The sequence below is a fragment of the Oncorhynchus tshawytscha genome, linkage group LG31, assembly GCF_018296145.1.
Source record: "Oncorhynchus tshawytscha isolate Ot180627B linkage group LG31, Otsh_v2.0, whole genome shotgun sequence".
Lineage (NCBI taxonomy): Eukaryota > Metazoa > Chordata > Actinopteri > Salmoniformes > Salmonidae > Oncorhynchus > Oncorhynchus tshawytscha.
The window spans coordinates 2,764,835-2,791,788 of NC_056459.1; the positions used below are offsets into that span (position 1 = coordinate 2,764,835).

A 26,954-nucleotide genomic window follows, 5' to 3' on the forward strand; every position below is an offset into this window, starting at 1 on the left:
GACTGATTTCCTTATATGAACTGTAACTCAGTAACTCAAATGTTGCGTTTATATTGTTGTTCAGTGTAGATAAGAAATTTAACAATCGTTTCTAAAGGGATATTTACTACAGGAAATCAATTCCTTCTGCCATATTTAGTTGGGCTTTGTGGTTTGACGTGAACTGGCGCCGTGCTTGTCTCACTCCACAGAAATGTACGGTGACCAACAAAGTAAAGGAGATCTCCTTTAAGATTATCCATAGATTCTATCCGTGTAATAGCTTGATTTCTAAATATATTCCTGATGTTACAGTGAATGCAGTTTTTGTGAACTAGAAACAATCTATTGAACACTTATTTCATAATTGTTTGTGTTGTGAGCTGTTCTGGACAGATGTGATGCTATATCTTGGAAGCAAAATGCATACAACCATTGAAATATCTAAGTTTGACATATTATTTTACACTGACTGAACAATTGAATGTCAGTATGTCATTAATCTTTTTTTTATTAGGGAAAAAATCATATCTAAATTTATGAAGAAAAAGCCTTAATTTTTACAGATTTTGACAAATTATTTAGAATTATTGAAACGTATGCAAAACAAAATGTCTCATGTATTCGATAAATGTCTGTATTTGATTTTATATAATGTGGATATGTTTTGATTTAATTATCCTCTTTGTAATGTCTATGTAACCTGCCTGTCTGTTCTGTCTTTTGTGTTTTGTATGTTACTGTTTAATTTAAAATGTTTCCCTTACCCATTTAGAGGCAAATTTCGCAATTTGCGGTCCTGTAGATCTGATCTGAAAAAAATATTGTCCTGTAAAGAAACATTATTTTTTACCCGACATGTTTTTAAAAGTTGCAAGGCAGAGGATGAGCGCTAGTAGCGTTTTTTACTAACCATCATGATCTCGCGAGCTTTACGTTCTGTCGGAAAACAGACGTAAGCTCGCGAGACCGTGATGGTTCGTATGAGGCTACATAGCTAGCAACAGATATAGATAGGATTCCAATAGTGAGAAGGGAAGCCAAAACGAGCAATTGCCAACACGGATTTCCTGTGGGATAAACACACAGGCCTGGCTGCTAAAACGGTAAACAATACATTGTAAATACACGTGTGCATGTAATTGTATTCGGGTTTCAATGACAAGGTAATCAATGCGAGTCAAAGTACAGTCAGTTAGAATCAAAGCTAACAAGTAGCTAGCTAACAAGTAGCTAGTAAGATGGCGGTCAAAATTAGCTAGCATTAGGGAGCTAGGTAGCTATTAGCTAACGTTAGCGGCATATTTTCAGAAATAGCCAAACAGTTATTTATTTCGACAAAAATGACAATTTGTCATTCTTCGCGAAAGCAGTTCGTGTGAAATGGGAGCATTTCTGCGAAATATCAGGTCATCGTTCAGTAGCGAATTTAGCATAGTGTTCGTTATGCAGCTAACGCGACTGAATTCTGACGTCGTAGTTAGCTATATTTGTTCTGAGTCAACACATTGCCATTTGTTGTCATGATGGCTAGCGAACTGACTTAGTTGTCAAGCTACACATTTGTCATCCCATGTCTTTTTTTAGTTATCATATTTAGTTAAACTATCAGTGATTAACCTACGTCATTAAGTTACTTATCTAACATTTGCATTTAGCCAGGTAACATCAACCAGGTACGTCAGCTAACGTTTTTCTTAGCTACTGTTGTTATTCTAAGGCCATCCCAACCTAGCTACGTTTTTGTTATTGAGTGCAGTAGGCTAACATTTCTGGACTCTTGACAGTTGACTGGCTTAACACTTGTGATCGTGAATACTGCCTAACCACCAGTATTTTTATTTAACATTTGTTTAACTAGGCAAGCCAGTTAAGAACAAATTCTTATTTACAATGACGGTCTAGGAACAGTGTGTTAACTGCCTTGTTCAGGGGCAGAACGACAGATTTTATACCTTGTCAGTTCGGGGATTTGATCTAGAAGCCTTTCGGTTACTGGCCCAACGCTACCTGCCGCCACAATATAGTTTGTTTCAAAGCCTTCAAATGTACAAATGCAAGTCCTGTTTAATTGTATACCACCCCACCACCTGTTCCTCACCAGGTTTGCGTTGGCTACTTTTCTTCCTTTTCCCCACAATGCAGCTGTTTATGTATCCCACCCTCCTTTCTGAGTGTAATCCAACCCCTCACCAACTGCAATGAGAATACCAAGTAACAACTCTTGTCTGGTCACAGATGCCACACTCAAGACGGTACCCGTCCTCAGAACTGGCCAGCCGGAGCAGCTATCAAGACCGAGACAGAGGACGCAAGCAGAGGCACCGCAGATCGCCCTCTTTTTCCTCTAGCAGTGACCGGGAAAGGGACAAAGACCGAAGGGGGCGGGGAAACAGACAGGAGGGAAGCTATGCTCGCTCTAGGAGGTGTGTTTTCTATGGTTGTATTATATTTGTTCACTTGCATACTTAATGATTTGGTATGATAGCTTTTGTACTGTATGATACTTTATCTGGTAGAAATGTTTTCATAGTCTTGAAATCTCAGTAGATTAATCTACCTGTATGGCATTCATTTAATAATGTGTAACCGGAGTTTAAGCAATGTGTCTTCTTAAATGGTCAGACAGCATTGCTCTAACCCATTGTGTTGGCCCACTTTTGCAGCTACAATAATCGCTCAACAGACCGCAGGCCGTACGACCGACGCTACTGTGAGGGCTATCGGCGCCTGGACCAGAGCCACGAACGAGACCGAGATCGCGGAAACAGGGAAAGGGAACATGGAGGGGCAGCAGTCGATAGTTACTACGCACCTGACTTATCACCGAGCATGTGCGACTACCGGCGGGGTCGTGAGAGGGAACAGGAGGAGTCATACCGAAGGAAGGGCAGCAGGCGTAAGCACAAACGAAGGCGGCGTAGAACCAGGTCCTATAGCCCATCCTCGTCGGTGAGTACAGCCCGGCCCGAGCTTGTCCTTTAACCCTCCTACTCTTTCTATCTTTCTCTTCTCTCTCTCCCTCATGTCTTTCTCTTCTTTCTCTCCCTCATGTCTTTCTCTCTACTTCTCTTTAACCTTCTCTTGTCCACAGCTCCTGGACTTGGTAAGTAGTACAATCTTTTTTGTTTTGTTTTTGTCAGCAGGATTTTAGTTTTTTTTTGTTTTAGTAATTAAATCCAAATGTGCCTTACAGTCTTTTCATAAAATGAGTTGTGTAGTGAGACATTGTGGATAAAGCATCAGCCACATTTTATCCTTCTGCATTAAGTAGACATGAATGAGAGGTGACCATAGGTTGGGATGTATCACTGATTTTAATCTCAAACTATTTCTGCTTCATTTCCTTATCATTCTCAGTTTATTTGTCTTCTGGGAAGTACTCTGCTTAATTTTAAGTGAGCAATATTATAATTTGTAGATATTTTTGCTCTTTTATGAATTGGCTTTTTATTCATGAATGGATATGCAGGTTGCTTCCTTATTTGTAAGCAGCACGAGTTAAAAGGTAGAGGGGGAGAGAAGCAGAGGACGAAATGTGATCTTTGACTTGTTCCCTTGCACTATATCCCTATCGTTATATATTTCCTCACGTGGTGTCATACGAATCGCCCAATGACCACCACAACCACTACGTCAACTACAACACCACCCTCCTCCTCCCTCCTCTACCTGTGCCGCCTTCCATCGCCGTGGCTACGGCTGCCCCTGAAAACCCCCTGTCCCCCTGTCGGTCGTGTCGTGACCTGCTGATGCCGTGGGGGCTGCAAACAGCGGAGCGACAGCCGGACGCGGGCACTGAGTGTGAGGGACGACGAGGAAGGGCACCTGATCTGTCGGAGTGGGGACGTCCTGCAAGAGAGATGTACTCACTGCCACTACTCTATCGTAACCCTTCTCCATATGAGTATTTAAAACCATAGAGCATTCACTGACAGGGGAGTGCCTGATGATGATGCCATGGTAGAATGTTGTTCGCTCTAGCTCAAAAAGCAGGGTGGATTGCACACAATGTTGAGGATAGCGGTTTTAGATAAATATTGCTCGTTGTGTTGAAGATATCTAGCTGTGGTATGTTTTTATATTGGAGATATTCAACAAACAAAAAAATATCTTCTCCTACCACCGCATTTCCTCAACTTCTTAATCATCTCTTGCGCTTTAGTTTAAATTCAAGTCCAGATCTACAATTGTTTTTTTTTAATGCATTTAATTAGGCAAAGCAATTATGAACGTTTTTAAATATTTTTTCCAATCCCTCATATCTAGCCCTTTCCCTCAACTAGCATGTGTATCTAGTAAACATTCATTGGGCCTCTACAACTTAAGTTGTCTGCAAGTGTTGCAATTTTTTCCTTTGACAGTTATTCTTTTTAATGCTACACTTCATAGTAAATTTAAGAGCATGACAAAAACCAGTTATCATGATCTCATAACACCCACACAATTAACATAGTTTTACCACTTTCTAACTTTCTCACTGATTCCCGTTTGGAACCCCCTAAGTCTACACATTCACATTTATTTCAGGAAAAGTTTAGCTTGAGTGTGTCTTTTTAATTACATAGGTTAACCAGTAAAACCAAATGCATTCCTCACACTCCCTTGCCCTAAAATAGGCACACCACCACATCTGTAGGGAATATACTTTTGTTTTCCTTCCTATAAGCTGCTGGGGGGGCACTCAAATTTACTCCCTCATCTTTTTCCCCCCCTGTTAGAATGTGGACCCCAATTATCATAGGTTATCTAGGACTGTGGAAAAGTAAAAAAAAAAAATTTAAAAAAAATTATAGACATTTGTCCACAACCTGAAAAGGGGAATGGGCGCTAGCATTGAAACGCCTAACTTTTTTGCCTTGGTTTCCCTGCTCCTGTCCACATGTCTAATTCTTCTCTTCCCTTCTTTCCCGCTTTCTCCTTCTCTCGCTCTCTGTCTTCCAGATGAGATTGTCAGCACTCTGGGGGAAGGCACCTTTGGGAGGGTGATGCAATGTATTGACCATCGCCGGTATGTATCTGCATTAAAAATAACTGCTAGAGATATAGACCTCTGTGTAAACTCTGACTGTGTCCCAAATGGCAGCCTATTAGCTAATCTAGTGTACTACTTTTGATCATAGCCCTGTGGGTCCTGTTCAAAAGTAGTGCACTATAAAGGAAATTCGGTGCCATTTGGGACACAGCCTCTGCCTATATCACCCTCCCATGTAATTATGGATGAGTGGTGTGGCTCTGAGTTTAGCTGGCTGGGCAATTATACCCCATGCAAATGTGTGCCATGCTAATGTCCCTGCCTGGGCTCCCTGGAGCATGATGTGAGTTTGAACTTAAATGTGATAAATAAATAAACGTCATTATGGGAACATAAGATGTTGCATAATCAACATGAAAAGGCAAGAATTTACACATCACAATTGTTTTCTTCTATGGAAATAAGGTGGACTTTCATAGTTATAGAATTGGACAAATTTATCATGTTTAGAGATTGAAAAAGCAGGTTTCAAAAGCAATCTTAAGTGTATCCGTCAGTCTTATTTTAGCTACCAAACATGTGACACCAGGTTTCCAAGCAACAGCACTCTTGGTTAATGTAGATTAACCTCTAACAAGACTCACTTCAGGCAATAAGAGCTTTGCGCCATAAGGTATTCCCTAATGTATTGTGTGTTAGGACTGCACCTAAATTGTGACATTGACATGCGCAATACTTTTGATTTATTGCTCAGTTGACGGTGTTCCCTCTCTCTCCTTGCCACTTCTCAATCCCCCACACACATGTAGTCCCGCCCCCTGTCACTCAAGCAGGCAGTTCCTAGTGCTAGAGATTCACTCTGCGTGCATTGACCAAAGAACAGCATGCAGTCAACAGATTTTTCCAAACCCTAGTTTTCCACTTTGTTTCTTAATATAAGTGCAAGTTTTTGATATTCTATTTGCTTGTGTAACATGCTCTGTGCAACACGCTAGTTAGTGGGTCTTTGCAAGCTGTCAATGTGCCTAAAACATTTGTTAGGCTAGCCTTTATTGCTAAATCCACTGAGGTAGGGTATATCTTCAGACTTTTGCTCTAATATAGGGTGGTACCAGTGGTGGAGTGTATGTCAGAGGAAAAGCCTGAGGAATATTCAAAAATCTTTGTCTGACAGCACTAACCTTAGGTACAATGAGGGATCCTTGGGATGTCCATACCTGTAGCCTTACCTTAACCGTTTATCTTTCTCATTCATTGTGTTTTACAGGGGAGGAGCCACTGTTGCTCTGAAGATCATAAAAAATGTGGAGAAATACAAGGAAGCAGCTCGTCTGGAGATCAATGTGCTGGAGAGAATCAATGAGAAAGACCCGGAAAACCAACAGTGAGTATACCTACTACTTTGACCACTGGTGTATTGTTCGTTACCAGTGAAGGGACATATATATTCAACAATTTAAGATTTTACTGAGAACCAGTTCATATAAGGAAATGGGTAAATGTACATTTCATTAGGCCCTAAACTATCGATTTCACATTAGTAGGAAAACATATGCATCTGGTAAGTGAAAAAAGTAGAGGTGTGGATTAGAAGACCAGTCAGTATCTGGTGTGACCATCATTTGCCTCATGCAGCGCGATACATCTCCTTCACATAGAGTTGATCTTGGCTGTTGATTGTGGCCTGTGGAATGTTGTCCCACTCTTCTTCAATGGCTACGTTAACTTGTTGGATATTGGCAGGAACTGGAACATGCGATCGATCCAGAGCATCCCAAACATGCTCAAGCCCTTAATTAACCAACAATGCTGTTTTCAGAAAAATACCTAAACACCATAGGGCCCTCTTTGACATATAAAGTATGTCAAAGATAACGGACCTATATATTTTTAAGTAATGTCATCTTTGACCACCAACAATCACCAAAATAAAAGCTAGCCAGTTGGGGAGAATTAAATTCCCAAATCAATGAATTTAGCATGTATGAGCAAAAGATCAAAGCATTAGCCATGGCAAAATGCTTTGAATTGCAGGAAATTTGCTTTAAAACGGCAACATTTTCTTGTCTCGGCTCCATGGAGAAGTTTGTAAAATTGCAGGAAATTGGCTTACCAATGTAAAACATTGGTGGGGCCTCTAAAATGTTCTCAAATCAAGCAGTGCTGAACATGCCCATTTCCATACCCACCATCTAAGCCCTCTTTTGATCAGAAAAAATGCCCTGTCTCGATCCTGTATCATTTCGTTGTTGTTCGATTATGTTAACTTTTAGTGTTATTTAATATGAAACTCCTCTTTTACTCCCAGCCTGTGTGTGCAGATGTATGACTGGTTCGACTACCACGGACACATGTGTATCTCCTTTGAGTTGCTGGCCCTCAGCACCTTTGACTTCCTCAAGGAGAACAACTACCTGCCTTACTCCATCGCCCAGGTCCGACACATGGCCTACCAACTATGCCTGTCTGTCAAGTGTAAGTTTATTTATATATATATATTTTATATATTTTTTTATTTTAACCCGCTAAGTCGTTGAGGGCATGTTCTTTCACATTACCGGCCTGACATAAGTACACTCAGATGCTATGATACTACTAGTCATAATTGTTATTAAAACAGCCTGGCTGTCAAGTGTACGTGCACTACAATATTACGCTACTGTCTTGTTTGAATGGCCTTTTATTTAACCAAATGACTTATCAAGAACACATTCACTTCAACAATTTCAACATGACCTACCGTCAACTGGTCATACAGTGGATTTGCAAAGTATTCAGACCCCATTTACTTTTCCACATTTTGTTACATTACAGCCTTATTCTGAAGAAAAAAAATCCCCCCTCAATCTACACACAATACCACATAATGACAAAGCATAACAGGTTTTTAGAAATGTTTGCAAATGTATTACACTTTTTAGTAAACTATTACATTTGCATAAGTATTCAGACCCTTTTACTCAGTACTTTGTTGAAGCACCTTTGGCTGCGATTTCAGTCTCGTCTTCTTGGGTATGACGCTACAAGCTTGACACACCTGTATTTGGGGAGCTTCTTCCACTTTTCTCTGCAGATCCTCTCAAGCTCTGTCAGGTGGGGTGGGGAGCATCACTGCACAGCTATTTTCAGGTTGCACCAGAGATATTTGATCGGGTTCAAGACCGGGCTCTGGCTGGGCCACTCAAGGACATTGAGACTTGTCCCGAAGCCATGCCTGCATTGTCTTGGCTGTGTGCTTAGGGCTGTTGTCCTGTTGGAAGGTGAATCTTTGCCCCAGTCTGAGGTCCTGAGCGCTCTGGAGCAGGTTTTCATCAAGGATCTCGCTGTACTTTACTCTGTTCATTTTTCCCTTGATCCTGACTAGTCTCCCAGTCTCTACCACTGAAAAACATCCCTACAACATGATGCTGGCCCACCATGCTTCACCATAGGGATGGTGCCAGGTTTCATCCAGACGTGATGCTTGGCATTCAAGCCAAATAGTTAAATCTTGGTTTCATCAGACCAGAGAAACTTGTTGGCTCTCATGCCTTTTACTGAGGAGTGGCTTCTGTCTGGCCACTTTACCATAAAGGCCCGATTGGTGGAGTGCTGCACAGATGGTTGACCTTCTGGAAGGTTCGAACATCTCCACAGAGGAATGCTGTAGCTCCTTCAGTGACCATTGGATGGTCACTGAAGGCCTTGGTCACCTCCCTGACCAAGGCCCTTCTCCCCCGATTCCTCTGTTTGGCTGGGCAGCCAGTTGAGTTCTAGGAAGAGTCTTGGTGGGTCCAAACTTCTTCCATTTAAGAATGATTGAGGCCACTGTTCTTGGTGTCCTTCAATGCTGCAGACATTTTTTTGCCAGTTTTTTTTTTTTTGGCAACCTCAGGATTGTGTCGAGGCACAAATCTCTCTCGTAGCTCTGTGGACAATTCCTTCGACCTCATGGCTTGGTTTTTGCTCTGTCAACTGTGGGACCTTATCTAGACAGGTGTGTGGACTCCAATCAAGTTGTAGAAACGTCTCAAGGATGATCAATGGAAACAGGATGCACTTGAGCTCAATTACGAGTCCCATAGCAAAGGGGTGGAATAGTTACAGTACCACTCAAAAGTTTGGACACATACTCATTCAAGGATTTTTCTTTATTTTGACTTTTCTACATTGTAGAATAATAGTGATGTCAGCTATGAAATGACACATGGAATCATGTAGTAACCAAAAAAGTGTTAAACAAATCAAAATGTTTTATTTGAGATTCTTCAAAGTAGCTGCCTTGATGACAGCGTTGCACACTCTTGGCATTCTCTCAACCAGCTTCATGAGCTGGTCACCTGGAATGCATTTCAATTCACAGGTGTGCCTTGTTAATTTGTGGTATTTCTTTCCTCAATACGTTTGAGCTAATCAGTTGTGTTGTGACAAGGTAGGGGTGGTATACAGAAGGTAACTCTATTAGGTAAAACAACAAGTCCATATTATGGCAAGAGCGGGCTTCATTGTCGGAGTGCTGCAAATAAACCACTAATTAAAGGACATCAATAAGAAGAGATGCTTGGACCAAGAAATGCAAGCAATGGCCATTAGACTGGTGGAAATCTGTCCCTTGGTCTGACTAGTTCAAATTTGAGATTTTTGGTTCCAATCACCATGTCTTTTGGAGACGCAGAGTAGATGAATGGCCCCTGATCTCTGCATGTGTGGTTCCCACCGTGAAGCATGGAGATGGTGTAGGGGTGCTTTGCTGGTGACACTGTCTGTGATTTTATTTAGAATTCAAGGCACACTTAACCAGGATGGCTACCACAGCATTCTGCAGTGATGCGCTATCCCATCTGGTTTTGGGCTTAGTGGGACAATCATGTGTTTTTCAACAGGACAATGACTCAACACACCTCCCAGTTAGTGTAAGTGCTATTTGACCAAGGAGAGTGATGGCATGCTGCATCAGATCTGGCCTCCACAATCCCCTGACCCCAACCAAATTGAGATGAGTTGGAAAAGGAAAAGCAGCCAACAAGTGCTCAGCATATGTGGGAACTCCTTCAAGAGTTGGAAAAAGCATTCCAGGTGAAGCTGGTTGAGAGAATGCCAAGAGTACAAAGCTGTCATCGGGGCAAAGGGTGGCTACTTTGAAGAATCTCAAACATAAAATCGATTTTGATAACTTTTCTTTTTGGTTACGACATAACGTGTTCATAATTTTGATGTCTTCACTATTTTTCTACAATGTCGAAAATAGTATATTTAAAGAAAAGCCATGGAATGAGTAGGTGTCAACTTTTGATTGGTACTGTATGTAGAAGGTATTATTTTTTTTTAATAATTTTTTTATTTAATACATTTTAGAATAAGGCTGTGACGTAACAATGTGGAAAACGGACGAGGTCTGTATACTTTCCGAATGCACTGTAAGTCTCACTCCAACAACCCCTATATAGATCTCCCCTTGAGACTGAGAGTTTGGAATAAAAGGCCACCGTTGTTTACAAGAAGAAGCCTTTAGCCACATGAGGGCATTGTTGGTTCAAACACCTGTCAGAAGAGGAGTGCTCTTTTCATTCACCACCATCGAATGTGGATGTCTCGTTTGTTAGGATATTAACTGGGATTTTCTCCTCGCAGTTCTTCATGATACCAAGCTGACACACACAGACCTGAAGCCAGAAAACATCCTGTTTGTCAATTCCGACTTCACCATGACCTATAACGTAGAGAAGGTGAGACGAGAAGTCATGCCTCAGGATAATGAGCTTTCTTCAGAGTCTGTTTTGCGTTCACCAAGGCTGCATCCCAAATGGCACCCTATTTCCTAATAGTGCACTACTTTTAACCAGTGCCTGGTCAAAAGTAGTCTACTTTATAGGTTAAAGGGTACCATTTGGGATGCATCCTGAGTGTCATAGCAGGCCTCAAGTGCAGGTGATGAATTGGCCTAAATGTACCAGAGCAAAACAAATGAAGCATTTTCTGTTTGGATACAGGTATGGTTAATGTCAAGGTTACTAGATATCAGAAATGGAGTAATCAAGGCATCACTCACTGGCCCTTTCTAAAAGTTTACCTTTTACTTGTTTCATGAGGTTTGAAATTAGTTCAGTGATAGTGTAAACTTTTATTTATTTATAGGATGTTTTCTGTTTTTAAACCATGTCCTTTTCACCTTCCTCCCTACAGAAGCGCGAAGAGCGGACCGTGAAGAGCACGGATGTACGGGTGGTGGACTTTGGCAGTGCCACATTTGACCACGAGCACCACAGCACCATCGTCTCCACACGGCACTACCGCGCCCCAGAAGTCATACTAGGTGAGTGACCTAACACTTCGGACTCCGTTCCTTCAGGCCAGTTGGCTGATCAATTGGATGAGGACTAGTGCTGTTACAGTGACCGCGTTACGGCCACACCGGTGGTCACGATTCACGACGGCAGTCAAATTCCACATGACCATTTAGTCACGATAATTAGGCTTCTCCAAGCTCTGATGCTGCCGATGGTCATTAGTAGCCTACCAAACTTGCTAACTGCCTGGTACTCAGCACTCTCTATTGTCCCTCTAATCACTCTGACATCAATGCAAATGTTTTCAAAAATGTAATCAAACACTTCATGAGAGCTCATGTTGTGCAACATTTTTATAGGCTATGTGATGGCCTCTTAAGAAGAGGGTCCCATCAGCTTTCTAGGCAAGGCTTACTATATTTATTATTCAACTTTCCTAATATTAAGCACATCGTAAAGAGAAGCAACAGGAGTATAGCCTACCTGGCTGGCATGAAAATGAACCACGGGAAAAGTGTGCTCAATTCGCTAATTAAGTGCATAGATGACATATTTTTTCGAGACCAATCCATGATAATGGGTCATTCTAAATCAAAACAAATTTCACACACAGTCTATTCAGAAAGTATTCCGGCCACTTCTGAATACTTTCTGAATGCACTGTATATTATTTAGTGTATGTAAAGAAAATGTTAAATTAAGAATAGGCTATTATTCACCCATCACATGATAATGATTAAATGTCATGGTCAAAACATATTGATGCAGTAGTAGCTAAGATGGGGAGAAGTCTGTCTATAGTAATGTGATGCTCTGCCTTAACACTATCAACAAGGCAGGTCCTACAGGCCCAAGTTTTGTCACACCTTGACTACTGTTCAGTCGTGTGGTCAGGTGCCACAAAAAAGGACTTAAGAAATTTGCAGTTGGCTCAGAACAGGGCAGTACGGCTGGCCATTGGATGTACACAGAGCTAATATTAATAATATGTATGTCAATCTCTCCTGGCTCAAAGTGGAGGAGAGATTGACTTCATCACTACTTGTATTTATGAAAGGTATTGACATGTTGAATGCACTGAGCTGTCTGTCTAAACTACTGGCACATAGCTTGGACACCCATGCATACCCCGCAGACATGCCACGAGGTCTCTTCAGTCCCCAAGTCCAGAACAGACTATGGAAGGCGCACAGTACTACATAGAGCCATGACTACATGGAACTCTATTCCACATGCAGTAAAATTAGATTTAAAAAACTGATTAAAAACACCTTATGGAACAGCAATGCAAACATTGGCACAGACACACACGATTACATACGCACTATAAATACACATGGATTTAGTACTGAATATATGTGGTGGAGTAGGGGCCTGAGAGCACACAGTGTGTTGTGAAATCTGTGAATGTATTGTAATGTTTTAAAGGTATTATCAAGTGCTTGTCACATTGTGAATGAGAGACTGATGAAGTGTGTACAGCCTGCGCAATAAACAAAGCCGAGCTAGTGCCTTTTCGTGACTTTTTTCAAATCATTATTCTCATGCAGCTTTAGTGTATTAAAAATCTAAACATATAGCCCAACATTTTGTCACAACTAAAGTTACATGGATAACTCTAAATTAAGCATATAGGAGTACCTATTTCTTTGTTAACCGCTAAACATAGAATAGCCGCATGTGTGCACTCAAATTGTTTTGGAGAAAATATTAAATTTAATTCCGTTATGTTCAATTGTATTCTTCGTATTATAAAATAATGCCATGGAATTTTAATCAAATCATGTCTGCTAAATGAACTAGTGTAGCCCACAGCCATATGGCATAACCAGATCCGGGCTTAACATGGACAACTAAGAGTATGCTATTCTGTTCTTCTGAAATAGACATTTTCTTCATATCATGCTTCTTTAGATTGGTCTAAAATAAATAAATGATTTATTGGGAAGGTGTAGGCTATATTAGGCTATGTAATATAGCCTACACCTTCCCAATAAATCAATTATTTATTTTAGACCAATCTAAAGAAGCATGATATGAAGAAAATGTCTATTTCTATTTTTAGACTGTTTAATGTTGATGTTCTAAAGGTCAGCATCAGTGGCTTGTAGGCAATGTTTGGAAGCCAGGAGATGCCAAATGTGTTTTGTTAATTAATGGTCAAATTACTGTGACTGGCAGTTATATTTGCTTGACAATTTCATGACCGCCACAGCCCAAATGAGGACTATTCTAAACTAAGGCTGGTGTAGCTACTACGTTGGCAATATGAACTGCTATAGTCTGTCTGGTTGGGTGAGGAGGGCTATTCTAAAACGGGGGGTGGTGTTCCTTGGCAGTCGTATTGAACTGCCATACCCTGCCAGTTCTGTTCCAGCAGGTAGACACTGAACAACTCAGTCAGACACTAAGTGCAGTTGATCGGCTTAACCTCGCTCAGTAGTGCATGAGAGAATTAGTTGAGTGTGCTTTGAGCAGGGTTGATTTGTCTTTTCACGTCATTTTAAAAGCTCAAGGTGTACGCTTACCCTTGGCCATGTTATGTGGCTTGTGTAAGGCCTCCCTTGTTCTATCTAAAGAAACTCAAGCTGCACACTCACCCTCTTGATCCAAAGTGCTAGTTGTGAAGTGACGGACAATGTTTAGGCAGAAAGCTGCTGTGTTGTAATTTGAGTTGTTGCTTTTGATAAATCAAAGCACTGGCGCAAGAGTGAGGCTAGTGTCTTAAATGGAGCTTTTCCTGCTGTTTTATTAGGTTCCACCAGCCTACACCAATTCAATATGTGTTGAATAATAAGGGGCCATTTCCTGGACACAGATTAAGCCTAGTCCTAGACTAAAAGACGAGCTAAATGGAGAATCTCAATTTAAATACTTTTTAATCCAGCATTAGGCTTAATCTGTCTCCGGGGAACCACCCCGAGAAATGTTACTTTCCACCCATTATGTGTTTTGTCCTGCAGAGCTGGGCTGGAGCCAGCCATGTGACGTGTGGAGCATCGGTTGCATCCTGTTCGAGTACTACCTAGGCTTCACCCTGTTCCAGGTAAAACCCCACTTCACTTCCCAACCCATTTCTGTCTATGGCGACAGCTGCCTTCCTAGATTGGTCGATTCAGGTTGACAGGAAGGACTGAACAAAGCCCAGAATAGCTTGCTGCCTGGTCACTCGGATTGGTCAGCCCGGAGTCGGACCAGTATCACACCAACATGTGTACCCACAAATACATTTGCACACGTGCACGAAAACATGCACATGTTGAGCCGGAGAGAGCAGCAGGGAGAGACAGCTGCTAATCCTATTGAGGATCAACCCTTGGTTGAGGTTGTCCTCCGTGTTCTGAGTTTTGCTTGGCTGTGCTTCTAACACCATAGATGCTAGCTCACACATTCTATTCAAAGCTCTCAACTTCAGCCACACTTTACTCAGTATTTATTAAAATTGTTTCAAGATAGGTGCGCACTCTGATAATGGTCTGTTTGCATCGCTGATATCCACAATCTACTTTTATGGCTATTTTATACATTGAATGAGAAATGGGGATGAAATTAAGATTCACTATGGCTATCTTGTTTGTTCATCCCTCCCTCAGACTCATGATAACAGGGAGCATCTGGCTATGATGGAGAGAATACTGGGGCCAGTGCCCTCCAGGATGATACGCAAGACAAGGTCAGAGCTCACACACGACCAGGTGCATCTGTGTAGTTAGTTGCAGGTCAAAAAGCAATCCAACACACACCCCTATAACGTCTAGTTGTTGACGCAGAGCATCAAAGTGAAGTTTGGTCCATGCCACATTTTAAAGGGCCTTTTTGTTAGCGATGTTTGTCATTATGTCTTGCGTCGAACCCCGTGGCAACTCTTTCCAGGGTGCTGCCCCTGCATGCACGTGCACACACAAACTGTTCTTCAGAGGATTTTTATTTCTGTATGCCACGCCTCAATCTTTGACAATTTCTCAACTCAGGAAGCAGAAATATTTTTACCGCGGCCGTCTGGACTGGGACGAGAGCTCATCAGCTGGGAGATACGTGAGGGAGAACTGCAAACCCTTACGGGTAAGAGAGCAGCTCCTTTTCACTCCTTGTGTAGCACCCCACTACTTTATCTTCCTTGACCTCTATCTCTCATTCACCCTCTCATCGGATTAACCAGGAATTTCTAAAATCATCCTCTCTTTAGACAAATTAACCCTAACCCCGACTCTAGTATCAACGGTTCCTGATTTTCATTGTTGTGCTAATCACATCTCTGTATACCCTCTCTCTCTGTCTCTCTCTCTCTCAGAGATACCTGTTGTCGGAGGCTGAGGAGCACCATCAGCTGTTTGACCTGATTGAGAGCATGCTGGAGTATGAGCCCACTAAGCGCCTGGTTCTGGCCAACTCCCTCAGACACCCGTTCTTCGAATCAGGGACAGCAGGCGATGCAGTGGGGGGGAAGAGCTGGGAGGGCAACCGCGACATCAGCCGGTGACCCAGGGCCTCCATACTCCTTAAGGATAGAGGGATTTAAGGTGGAGCAGACAGATACACCACCTTAAGCGGTCATATCACAGCATGAACCTGTTCTCTCCTGCTTACTATACTGCCCCACCTCCACAGCCAGGAGAGGGGCTCATGCTGGCAGCTAGAAGAACTTCAGAAAAGGACAGTCCTCTTAGTCCTCTCGGCTTCTACTCCCAACAGAAGACATGACGAGATTAGAGTTTTTTTTCTTTTTTTTGCCCAACCTTAAACTACCCAGCTCCAGTCTTCCGCATGTAAAGAAAAGGACCGGTCTGGTCTAGGTCCGTTTAAGTGGAACACTAGTGAGAGCAAGAGGGACCCTCGCTACGTAATCAAATATTGTGACCCTTTCGTTTGATGTCAGACAATTGGCGAAGAGGGGCATTGTAACGTGGTTAGTTCTTCCATTTAAAGAGCACTATTTATTTGGAAACCATCGATCTGGACTAATATTAGCCAACTGGATGACATCTTTTGTCAATGAGTGATTGACACACCACATTGTTTATATAGGCCTCTCCTATTGCTATATTTATTTCTGTTACATAATGCTTTCGAGGAGAGGGATTATGCTGCCATATTAATGTAAAAATAGTACTCGCGCCTAGACGTGTTTTCGCAGCTGGTCATCTTGTCTGGGGAACTGACCCACACACAACGCAAACTGCCTTTTATACTTTTTGATAGGCTCAGGCTTGTGGTCTGAGAGCGCACGTACCCACAGGGTCATAGTAGTCATGTGTGGCATCCCAATGCCACATGCACACAGCAGCACAGTTTACAGTATTTATTATGAGACGCTGCTGCTGGTCATCTCCCTGTACAGTACTTTTTGTATGAGATTTAAATGTGTAAGACTGTATATATGTATGATTGTTTAGAATTAAAGTTAAATCCTCCTTTGCCAGGGCTTATAGTGCTGTTAATGTCAGCTTTGGCCTCTGGCAGTTATGCGAAGGCTTTTTGTCTTCGATGCTTGACTGTGTCTTTGAATCCCTGATTTATCTTGTGACTGTAGCCCTTAGGAGGAGTTCTGTGTGTGTCTGGCAAAACTAGTGTTGGTATAAGATATAGCAGGCTGTCAGGAAACTCCTTAATAACCCTGGCCTATTGCTCGATTTCATAGTATTTTATTACCAACTCTACTACTACTAACCAAATTAGTCTGTAGTGCTACAATCTTCATTTTCCTTCATTCTGAACTTCTCCCCACCTCAACCCTATTAGAGGAGGTCCAAGGTCCCTTCCCCCTCAGATGTTCTCCGCCAATGTGTTTTGAGAAGGAATAGGTAGAATGCAAGGAAAGATTGAGGTTCACTCTTGGAATCTCTTCTGAAGTCTGCCTTCCAGATCTGACAGAGCAGGCTCACCCACCGGAAGGGCCAAGGACAAGGGGATCCGCTGTGGCAGCCGCCTGGCAGGTGTACTTAACGTCATGGGTACTCCTCCGTCTGTCACTAACTCGTCATCTCTCTACTACCTTAGTCTCTTTGCCTCACTGTCCCTGGCCTGCTTTCCCTCACTCCATCTGTTTCTCCATCTGCTACCATAAAAGTTAGAGCAAAGCTTAGCAAAGCAAGAATCTGTAGATATATGCTGGTAAACTAAGGCAGACAAAGTTCATTCAGACCCCTTGACCTTTTTACATTACATCCTTATTCTAAAATGTAACCCCCGCCCCCTTCCTTATCAATCTACACACAATACCCCATAATGACAAAGCAAGACATTTTGCAAATGTATATTTAAAAAAAAAAAAGCCTGATTTGGTGGATTGCTGCAGAGATGGTTGTCCTCCTGGAAGGTTCTCCCATCTCCACAGAGGAACTCTGACAGAGTGACCATCGGGTTCTTGGTCACCTCCCTGACCAAGGCCCTTCTCCCCTGATTGCTCAGTTTGGCTGGGCAGCCAGCTGAGTTCTAGGAAGAGTCTTGGTGGTTCCAAACCTCTTCCATTTAAGAATGATGGAGGCCTCTGTTCTTGGGGACCTTCAATTATGCAGAAATTTGTTGATACCCTTCCCCAGATCTGTGCCTCGACACAATCCTGTCTCGGAGCTCTACGGACAATTCCTTCAACCTCATGGCTTGGTTTTTGCTTTGACATTCACTGTCAACTGTGGGACCTTATCTATAGACAGGTGTGTGCCTTTCCAAATCATGTCCAATCAATTGAATTTACGACAGGTGGACTCCAAGTTATAGAAACAGCTCAAGGATGATCAATGGAAACAGGATGCGCCTGAGTCTCATAGCAACAGGACTGAGTACTCATTTACATAAGGCATTTGTTTAAAAAAAAAATATTTATCTTTGCTAAAAATTCTCAACTTCTTTCGCTTGGTCATTTTTTTAGTATTGTGTGTAGATTGAGGGGGAAAATGTAATACATTTTAGAATAAGTCTAATGTAACAATGTGGAAAAAGGGAAGGGGTCTGAATACTTTCCGAATGCACTGTATACGTAGCAACCAAGGCAGACATTAGGGTGAGAGTTAAGTTCACTGGATGAACAAAACTAGTAACCTTTTAAACGTCTAGCTATAGAAATAAATAAAAAATAACCCAAACAACCAAGTTTTATAATTGAGATTGTGTATATTTTTTTTGTATTACCAACAGTATATTTCCATCAGTCAATGTATAGACATGATCAGGTACAAAGTGGTGGAAGGCTGATGGATCATGGTTAGACGTTTCCACATAGGATCTTGACCTGTTATTGCGTCAATGAATCGGTTTACTTCAATTGGCAGCTATTCTAAAGAAAATGGTCCCCCCCCCACCACTCTGATATTGAAAATAACCTGAACTAACCAAATTTAAGAAATGGGAACCGGTCATTCCAAGTCATCATTGAAATCGACATGACATGCTTGTTTCTTTCCTACACTGGTTTGTTTGCGACCCTGTAGGTTCTAATTAAATAAGTAGCGCTTACGTCTTCAGCTAATCTGCCTGAGAAGCTAGGAGGGTCATCTGTTAAATCCCCATAAGAGGAACTAGTGCGCATTTGTCTGGTAAAGTGGCTAGTCTCAACCTCAAACAATGCTGTCACTGTGAGGAATTATTTGGAGTACCTGACTTTGTTGGATACTGCAAATAGACAATATTTACAGGTATGTGCAATTAGAAAAGGATGTACTTCACACTTGAAATTGCATTTGTAATTATTTATCCGTATGTGTTGGCTGTATTCTAAATAATGTAGTTGACATTGGTTCTATTGTCGTTGATAATGCCCCCTTTTTTAAAGACTGTTCAGGTCAACTTGCAATCAGAGACACTGCATGCATTTAGTTGTTTCCCTCCTTTTGAACTCCCAACTCAATCATTATCCTGTCTTTGCTGTTGACAGGTCTGAAGAACAGCCCATCAGTCAAGTTCCTCCAGTCAGTCAGCTGAGAGATACTGAAACGCTACTGTAGTGCTCAAAGCAGCACACACACACAACTAGATGGATCTTATGGTGGATTTTAAGTCCCTGGGTGATCCCATCAAGCAGTTCAGCGACTATGTGTCAGGGACGGGGACCAAACCGGATAACAGAATAGGCACCAAAAAGAGCACAGGGGCCAGACGGAAGAGCGTAGTTGTGAGCACAGGGGCCAGACGGAAGAGCGTAGTTGTAGTCCGGAGGCACAGCATAGTCAGGAGGAAGAGTGTCCCTTGCGCCAAAACTTGCACCAAGCAGAGAGCCGTACCAGACTCCTGGCTCAGTGCATACCAGGCTGACATTCAGAGAGAACGGTAAGGATGGTTGGCCATTGTTTTTAGTAGATATAAAACCATTAAAGGCCAGTTTCCTGGAAGGAAATTAAGCCTAATCCTGGACTAAAGAGCACTTTCAATGGAGATTCTTAATTGAGCATGCTTTTTAGTCCAGGACTAGGCTAAATCTGTCTGGGAAACCGACCCGTAGAGCTTACATAGATAAGTATCAAACCTTTAGGTATATCTGCTTGGGAGACTAACAGAATGCCACTGAAGCATCTCTAATGTTTACATATTGTGCTACTGTAGGAAACTGAGAGAGAAGAAGATTGCAGAAAGGTCCATCAGAAGGAGGAGTCAGCATTTCAGGAGCCAGCACTGCCTCCCAAAGGTAATTGAGTCTGTGTGCATGTCATGTGTGACTGGTCATAATAACAGAAGGTCACTCACTCAGTAGGCATCTGATCCGAGAGTATATTAATTTAATTTTGAAGGAGTAATGTGTGAAACTTGAAATACAAGAGACCTATTCTAATTGAACTGACCTATGTCTCTCGTTTATATGAAGGGATTACAAGTGTACTGTTGGCCAGGATTTTAGACTTACAAAAGGCATAATTGACTTTTTTTTTTTCCCCCTCCCCTATCTTCATGTAGAGTAAGACCAATGCCAAGAGGAACCAGAAATCTGTGAAGGATGATTCGCTGTTTGGTGCCTTCCAGGGGCTCAGTCTGAACGTGACGGGAGGTGCCCAGAGCTCGATGGCCTCAGGCGGGGACCAGTGTAAAATAATGTGAGGCAAAAGACTTGACTCATATAACCTGGCCTAGGCAACATATCACCTAACACTTTAATCTCGTTCACCAGCAGGCTCTCTGTTGACATGTGTATGGGATAACAATTGAGACTGGGGACGAGGTTACCTACACTTTCCCTTGAGACATTCTGAGCAGACTGAACTACGGGGAAAAACAACAGGTCTTGTGTGTTGATGAGAAATCACAATGAAGCCAAAGTTTTAAAGGTAGACTCAACAATATGATGCAGAAAGTAAACATAATAGTGGATCAATTTACGCAACAACTAAGTGCAAGGCTGTTTAGTCCCGTACCTACCACGTTGGGCTCCTGAGTGGCGCAGCGGTCTAAGGCACTGCATCTCAGTGCTAGAGGCATCACTACATACCCTGGTTCGATTCCGGGCTGTATCACAACCGGCCGTGATTGGGAGTCCCAAAGGGTGGCGCACAATTGGCCCAGCGTTGTCCGGATTAGGATTTGGCCGGGGTTGTCCGTCATTGTAAATAAGCAATTTGTTCTTAACTGACTTGCCTAGTTAAATAAAACCTCTATTTTTTAATATGGTATTTGACAGTATCAAAATTGTCTATGAAAAAAAAATTCATGCATTTTTATCAATTTAGGGTTAGGCATAAGGTTAGCAGTTAGGTTAAAAATCACTTTTTAAGAAGAGAAATTGTACAAATAGGTGGAGTTTATGACTTTGTTGCTGTGGTAACTAGTTACGACCCTCTAACAGCTTTAAGCAAACCTGTGCGCATGTGCAAATACTGTGTGAGAGCGTCATCTGCATCCCCCTTACATCCCAATATCTGCGGTGCTGCTCGTGGCAACGTCATTTTGCTGAGTCCACCTTTTCAGTTGGTTTATTAAAGATGAAGGGGGTAAGTGCACTAGCATATCAGACAACACAAGCTCTGGGGGGGGCATGCGCCTGTCATCAATGTCTATTTTTATTTTATTTAATAAATAATTTTTACAGTAACCCTCAAGTCAATCAAACCTTTTCAATGTCCATATGTATTAAGAAGCTAAGTGTTTGTTTTTTGGGCACCAGAAATGTGACTGAAAAAAGTGCCTCAGGCCTTGTAGCAACTGTAATGACTGCCAATAATGTACTAGCTGCTAATGTAATAACTTTTGCATTCATAATGTAATAAATGCCGATAATGTAATAAATATGCTGAACGCATAGCAAGGTTTTTGTGCACAATGTAAAAATTATTACTAAAATCAACTAATATGCATTTTTTTTTTTAAATAGATATATAGATAGATAGATATATCTATCTATCTATATATCTATATCCCTGAAATGAGTCAGGTGATGTCCCCGGAACAAACTAAGTACTAGACAAAAGTGGGACCATGACATAACGTCCTGACCACTTTAGGCAACCATTTTGTGATGTTCCGGGGACATCCTAATGACACATTTTTGTTAGCAGGGACGTTCCCTTGGGACCATCATGCAAACATCCTAATGACTAGTAAAATGAAAGTCATGAACGTCCTAAAAAGGTTAGTGACATCTTGGTAACTAAATATTGTTCTGGAGGCAGCTGTGTAGAGTGGGTCAATGTGAGAAAACGGTCAATATCAGGAGATAATGATTTCTATACTCATTGTATAGATAAAGTTAACACCTGCTCTTGGCTCCCAAATGGCGCAGTGGTCTAAGGCACTGCATCTCAGTGCTAGAGGGGTCACTACAGACCTTGGTTTGTTTCCAGGCTGTATCACAACCGGCCATGATTGGGAGTCCCATAGGGCGGCGCACAATGGGCCCAGCGTCATCCAGGTTAGAGTTAGACCATCATTGGAAATAACAGTTTGAGACATGGATTTGTACAGTATGTGTGCCATTCAGAGTGTGAAAGGGCAAGACATTTAAGTGCCTTTGAACAGGGTTTGATAGTAGGTGCCAGGTGCACCGGTTTGTGTCAAGAACTGCTACGGTTGCTGGGTTTTTCACGCTCAACAGTTTCCTGTGTGTATCAAGAATGGTCCTCCACCCAAAGAACAGACATCCAGTCAACTTGATACAACTGTGGATACAAACATTGGAGTCAACATGGGCCAGCATCCCTGTGGAATGCTTTTGACACCTTGTAGAGTCCATGCCCTGCCCTGACGAATTGAGGCTGTTCGAAGGGCAAATGGGTTCTATGGAACTAATGAATGCCTTGGAAGATGTGTTCCTCGACACGTGTCGCTAGCGGTGAGGAACTGACATTCCACAGTGTAGCACTATTTTCCAGAAAACGCATGGAGCCCAGAGTTGATTATCCCTTTTATACCGATGGCTATAATTTAACCACTTGAAATTGTAATTTGCTGATAGAAATGTGTTCAACATCCACTGAAGTAGCAAGCACGTTGTTTGCTGTGGAAACAGACTTGCTAGTTTAGCTAACCAAACCATCAGTCCTAGTTTGCCTTTATGAAAATCGAGTTCAACAATACCAATACTGTTTTCAATTTGACTTTTGCTTTCAAAAGCATCTCAAAACACATGTCAAAATTAACTATAGCCATTGAATTCTACCATGGCAATATACAATGAGTGGGTCTAATCCTGGATGCTGATTGGTTAAAACCACATTCCAGCCGGTGTCTTTTCCACAAGTTACCACCAGCTAAAGCTATGAAGTTGAAATGCCTATTTACTCTGTTCCATCTCCGCAATCCACTGTCTCATCAGCCCAGCCAGGCAATTTATAAAGTTGATCTCAACTATAAAAAGCATTTAGACATTAACTCCCATTTTTCTTTTCGACTAGCATTTGGTTTTCAACAGCGGCGATTTGTATAAACCTAGCTGTCTGTCTCTCCAACATTTGCAATATTGAAATTCGATCTCTAGCTGTCCCATAGCACTGAACATGTCAGGATGAGAGACAGCTTTTCTCAGCCAGTCGAAATCATGAATCAGCTGGCATCATTTTTATGGATATATATATATATATACAAAGAAATGTCAATAGAAAACAGGTCAAACTAATCTAAATGCAGCTAGTTTGCAGTCTTTCCAGCTTCCGTTTGGAGTGATTGTGTTGGCTGTGTTGTTGGCTAGCTCCTCTGAACAAGTGTCCTGACGAGAGAGCACATGTTCTATGCCAGGCAAAATTGCGCTTCATTAGCTCATTGTTATGGATCTATCCATATAAATGTCATTGGAAAACCGATCAAACAAACGCAAATGCAGCTACTTTGCTTTTATTCTGGCGGGACTGTTTGACCTGACTGTAAATTAGCTGTGGTTGGCTAGCTAGTAAGCAAGTGATTAGGAACGTTCCCAGCCAGTATCGCAATGGAACATTTTAGAACGAATGACTGGAGCGATGGCGTCCATAGATGCAGAACAAAAAGACTTAACGAGTGGGTCGCATCTCTGGCAACCGAACTGATAGAACGAATTCTTGGGTAGCAAGCAACCTTAGATCTGTGTCGGGACAAAATCTCGTGGAAGTACGAATACATTCATCAATCATTATTTGAACGTTGGTAACCCACTGTAAAATAGTGACTTCGTCTCAAAACAACACCCATGCCACTATATCCTCCAAACACTGGCTTCTTGGGCATTATCGCTTAAGTAGTGGACGCTCTTGAACGCCCTTAAAGCCAGTCAGTACTCAACAGTGCCATGGTATAAAATGTAAAAGTCGATGCATAATGTAATAATTATATAGTTCAACTTCATGTGCAAAAACGTTATGCGTTCAGCATATTTATTACATGATTGGCAAGTTATTACATTATGAATGCCAAAGTTATTACATTAGAAGCAGCTAGTACATTATTGGTAGTTATTACATGATCAAATGCAAAAGTTATTACATTATGAGCAGCTATTACATGATCAGCTTCTATAAATTCAACTGACTGAAAGTACATGGGGATATCGTGAACAAATGCGTGGTCAATGCTACTGTAACCGGTGCTATACTGCACCGCTGTAACTCTGCGTTGTGTGTGGTTGATTGAGACTATAAAAACGTGGACTTTGGATATCAGGTAGTTTTTAATCAAGCAGAACTCACTCTGCATCCTGCATCTGCATCCAAAAGGAAATAAAACATTTGTAGAGCACATATGTTCTGAGAATCGTCGCCTCTTTCTCTCTGTGCATCAAAATGATTTTCGAATACAAAAATTAATACAGTCTCTCCTTATTATACATAACATATTTTACATAGATAAAACCACATACCTGCATCCAAAGGGAAATAAAACATTTGTAGAGCACATGTTCTGAGAATCGTCGCCTCTTTCTACAACAGATGCACAATAGGAGGGACTGGGATCATTCGAGGAGCTAGCCATCGTTCACACATACAATAGCCTTAGCTAGCTATTAACCACATGTTGAATTCAGAATGTTGATATCATCCTAAAAAGTACAATTACAAGTGCATCTTAACAATACCATCCACTTATGAGTAACCTCTAAATATGCATCATTATTCATGAACAAAACACTGTATGACTTTGTACTTAAAAGAATCAAACTTTCCTGAAGACAGAAAAAGCGTGCCTACCTCTCTCAGTGCATCAAAATGATTTGAGCACGCAGGGCAAAACGTAAGTACACACTCCCCTTCTCCCAGGATGCAGGCATGCATAATAACAAATCAACACGACATATTAATACAGGAACCTGGTGAAATTCACATAGTACTTTAACAACTGTTACACTACGACACACCCAATGCTACGACGGCACCAGTGCAATTAGTGGAGCTTACTGAAGAAGTGTTCAAAAGCGCATATCAGACCGAGAGCCTAACGCTTTTCACGTAGTTCTTTATGAGTTTTAGTTTATAAAAACGATCTTACCGCAGAGGCAACAGTTACATGGATGGTAAAAAAAAACAGCTTGATTGCCGTAGCAACATCAGGGAAACTGGGCAGAAGGGTGTGAGTGCTTCAAATACAGCCGTTCTGCAACATCTTTAGTTGAGCCTCTCATCAGGTGCGGACTTAGTGATTTGGAGGCCCCATGCAGAGACCAGTCTGAACCAGAGAAGGATATTGAAAACGCAGACTGAAAATATTTGAAATTCCCTTGACTAGTAAAGCTATTTGCATCACCACAAGGAAGACAAGGAGGAAGGAAAATAGATAAGAGACAGACTATTGCTATTATTATTTTTAAATCCCTTTGATTTATTAGATGAATATTTCTACATATGATATTTATTTAAAGGTCTCCTCTTAGGATCCTCTTAAGTGCTGGGGTGTGTGTGTGTGTGTGTGTGTGTGTGTGTGTGTGTGTGTGTGTGTGTGTGTGTGTGTGTGTGTGTGTGTGTGTGTGTGTGTGTGTGTGTGTGTGTGTGTGTGTGTGTGTGTGTGTTGTGTGTGTGTGTGTGTTTGTGTGTGTGGACACAGGTCTGTGTCCTGCAACCTATTAAAATATAGACCTGGAGAGAGGGAGGGCAGAAGGTACTTGACAGGTTAGAAACGGAGATTATTCCATCCACTCTGATATTCACCTTACACATCTTCCCTCGTGTTTTTTAAATTATCGTTACTTTACTCTAAAGTTAAGACAGAGAGAGATCCAGAGAGAAGGTGGGAAGTAGCCTAGCAGTTAAGAGTGCTGGGCCAGTAAACCAAAAGGTTGCTGGTTTGAATCCCTGAACTGACTAGGTGACGTGTTAAAAGAAAAAGGTTTTGCCCTTGAGTAAGGCACTTAACCCTAATTGCTCCTGTTAGTGGCTCTGGATAAGAGGTTCTGTTAAATGACTCAAATGTAAAATACAGAGATAGGTGCACTCCTGCCATCAAAGACTGTAGAAGACACAACATAGTCCACAAGAACTTACACATCCTTACACATTTAAAACAAATTAATAGTTATTTTACTTTACTCCTAAAGTTTTGAGTTTTGTTGGTCCTAAGGGTTGAGAAGAAATGAGGGAGACAATTCAGACGGGGATGAGGTAGGATGAATGAGTACTCAACCTGGTCAGTAAGCGGAGGCAGCAGGTCAGTGGAGTAGCTGAACTCTTGGAAGGCAGTGTGTCGGCCACATGCAGAAACTGAACGGTCCTGGACAAACTCGACCCTGGTGGATGAGAGCCTGATGGCCATGTTGGCAGTGACCTCATCAGGAAGGACCACAAACATCCTGACATCATCCTGCAGGGAGAAAATGGAGAAGGGGAGAGATCAGCTCAATTTGATTTTTTTTAATGAACAGTAAAAAGTATTTTCAACTTTTTATACCAGGTTGTGAGAGCAAATTAACTGTGCGGCCCAGGTCTGAATTGAGTCCCAATTTCACTGGCTAATGGTTCTCGATCATCATGGAAATGCTAGTGAGTGCCTCCCCATCTAGCTGGAAGTCCCCCATCCCTCCACTTTGACTGAACTGAGTTATTGATCTATATATACACGCAAGTGCGTACGTGTAAGAGCCAATAGATGAAGCTTAAAAACAACTTCAGGAGATGAAATGAGGCCTTGAACCCCAGCCCAAATGCCTTTGAACCAGGCCAGAACTTCTTTGCAGGGGCTTTGTCAGAATGCGATCCACCTCCCCACCAGTGTGGTTGATTTACGTCAATGGTTGTGCCTATTTTGAATCTTTCCGCAAGGTGGCGCCAACTCTCCATATTTTGCAAATGCTCAGTTGGCCCTACAACGCTCATGTGGTTTTAAATTGGTGCCGATTTTTTTATTTATTCCAGTAACGAAAA

At 41.8% G+C, this 26,954-nt stretch overlaps 1 protein-coding gene across 2 annotated transcripts; it reads left to right on the forward strand.

The window, feature by feature from the left end:
* Positions 1-947: 947 nt before the first annotated feature.
* On the forward strand, positions 948-16,635 carry clk2a (CDC-like kinase 2a). 2 transcript variants are annotated; one of them, XM_024396160.2, is made up of 13 exons: positions 948-1,085; positions 2,218-2,405; positions 2,646-2,931; positions 3,754-3,844; positions 4,924-4,990; positions 6,222-6,338; positions 7,263-7,429; positions 10,565-10,659; positions 11,117-11,246; positions 14,184-14,266; positions 14,814-14,893; positions 15,192-15,282; positions 15,512-16,635. In XM_024396160.2, exons 2-13 carry the CDS (start codon positions 2,218-2,220, stop codon positions 15,698-15,700), a joined length of 1,584 nt encoding a protein of 527 aa, XP_024251928.1. In that variant the 5' UTR covers positions 948-1,085; the 3' UTR covers positions 15,701-16,635. The 2 variants fall into 2 exon arrangements, with proteins under 2 accessions (XP_024251928.1, XP_024251929.1); XM_024396161.2 differs by lacking the exons at positions 948-1,085; positions 2,218-2,405; positions 3,754-3,844 and having other exon boundaries at positions 2,798-2,931.
* The last annotated feature ends 10,319 nt before the right edge of the window (positions 16,636-26,954 follow it).

What these genes read in the sequence shown, in the direction of transcription:
- clk2a (XM_024396160.2), top strand. Translation starts at nt 2,218, where the DNA reads ATGCCACACTCAAGACGGTACCCGTCCTCAGAACTGGCCAGCCGGAGC. An exon ending in AAAGACCCGGAAAACCAACA is followed by an intron (nt 6,339 to 7,262) that starts GTGAGTATACCT and finishes TTTTACTCCCAG; the next exon opens with CCTGTGTGTGCAGATGTATG. An exon ending in TGACCTATAACGTAGAGAAG is followed by an intron (nt 10,660 to 11,116) that starts GTGAGACGAGAA and finishes TCCTCCCTACAG; the next exon opens with AAGCGCGAAGAGCGGACCGT.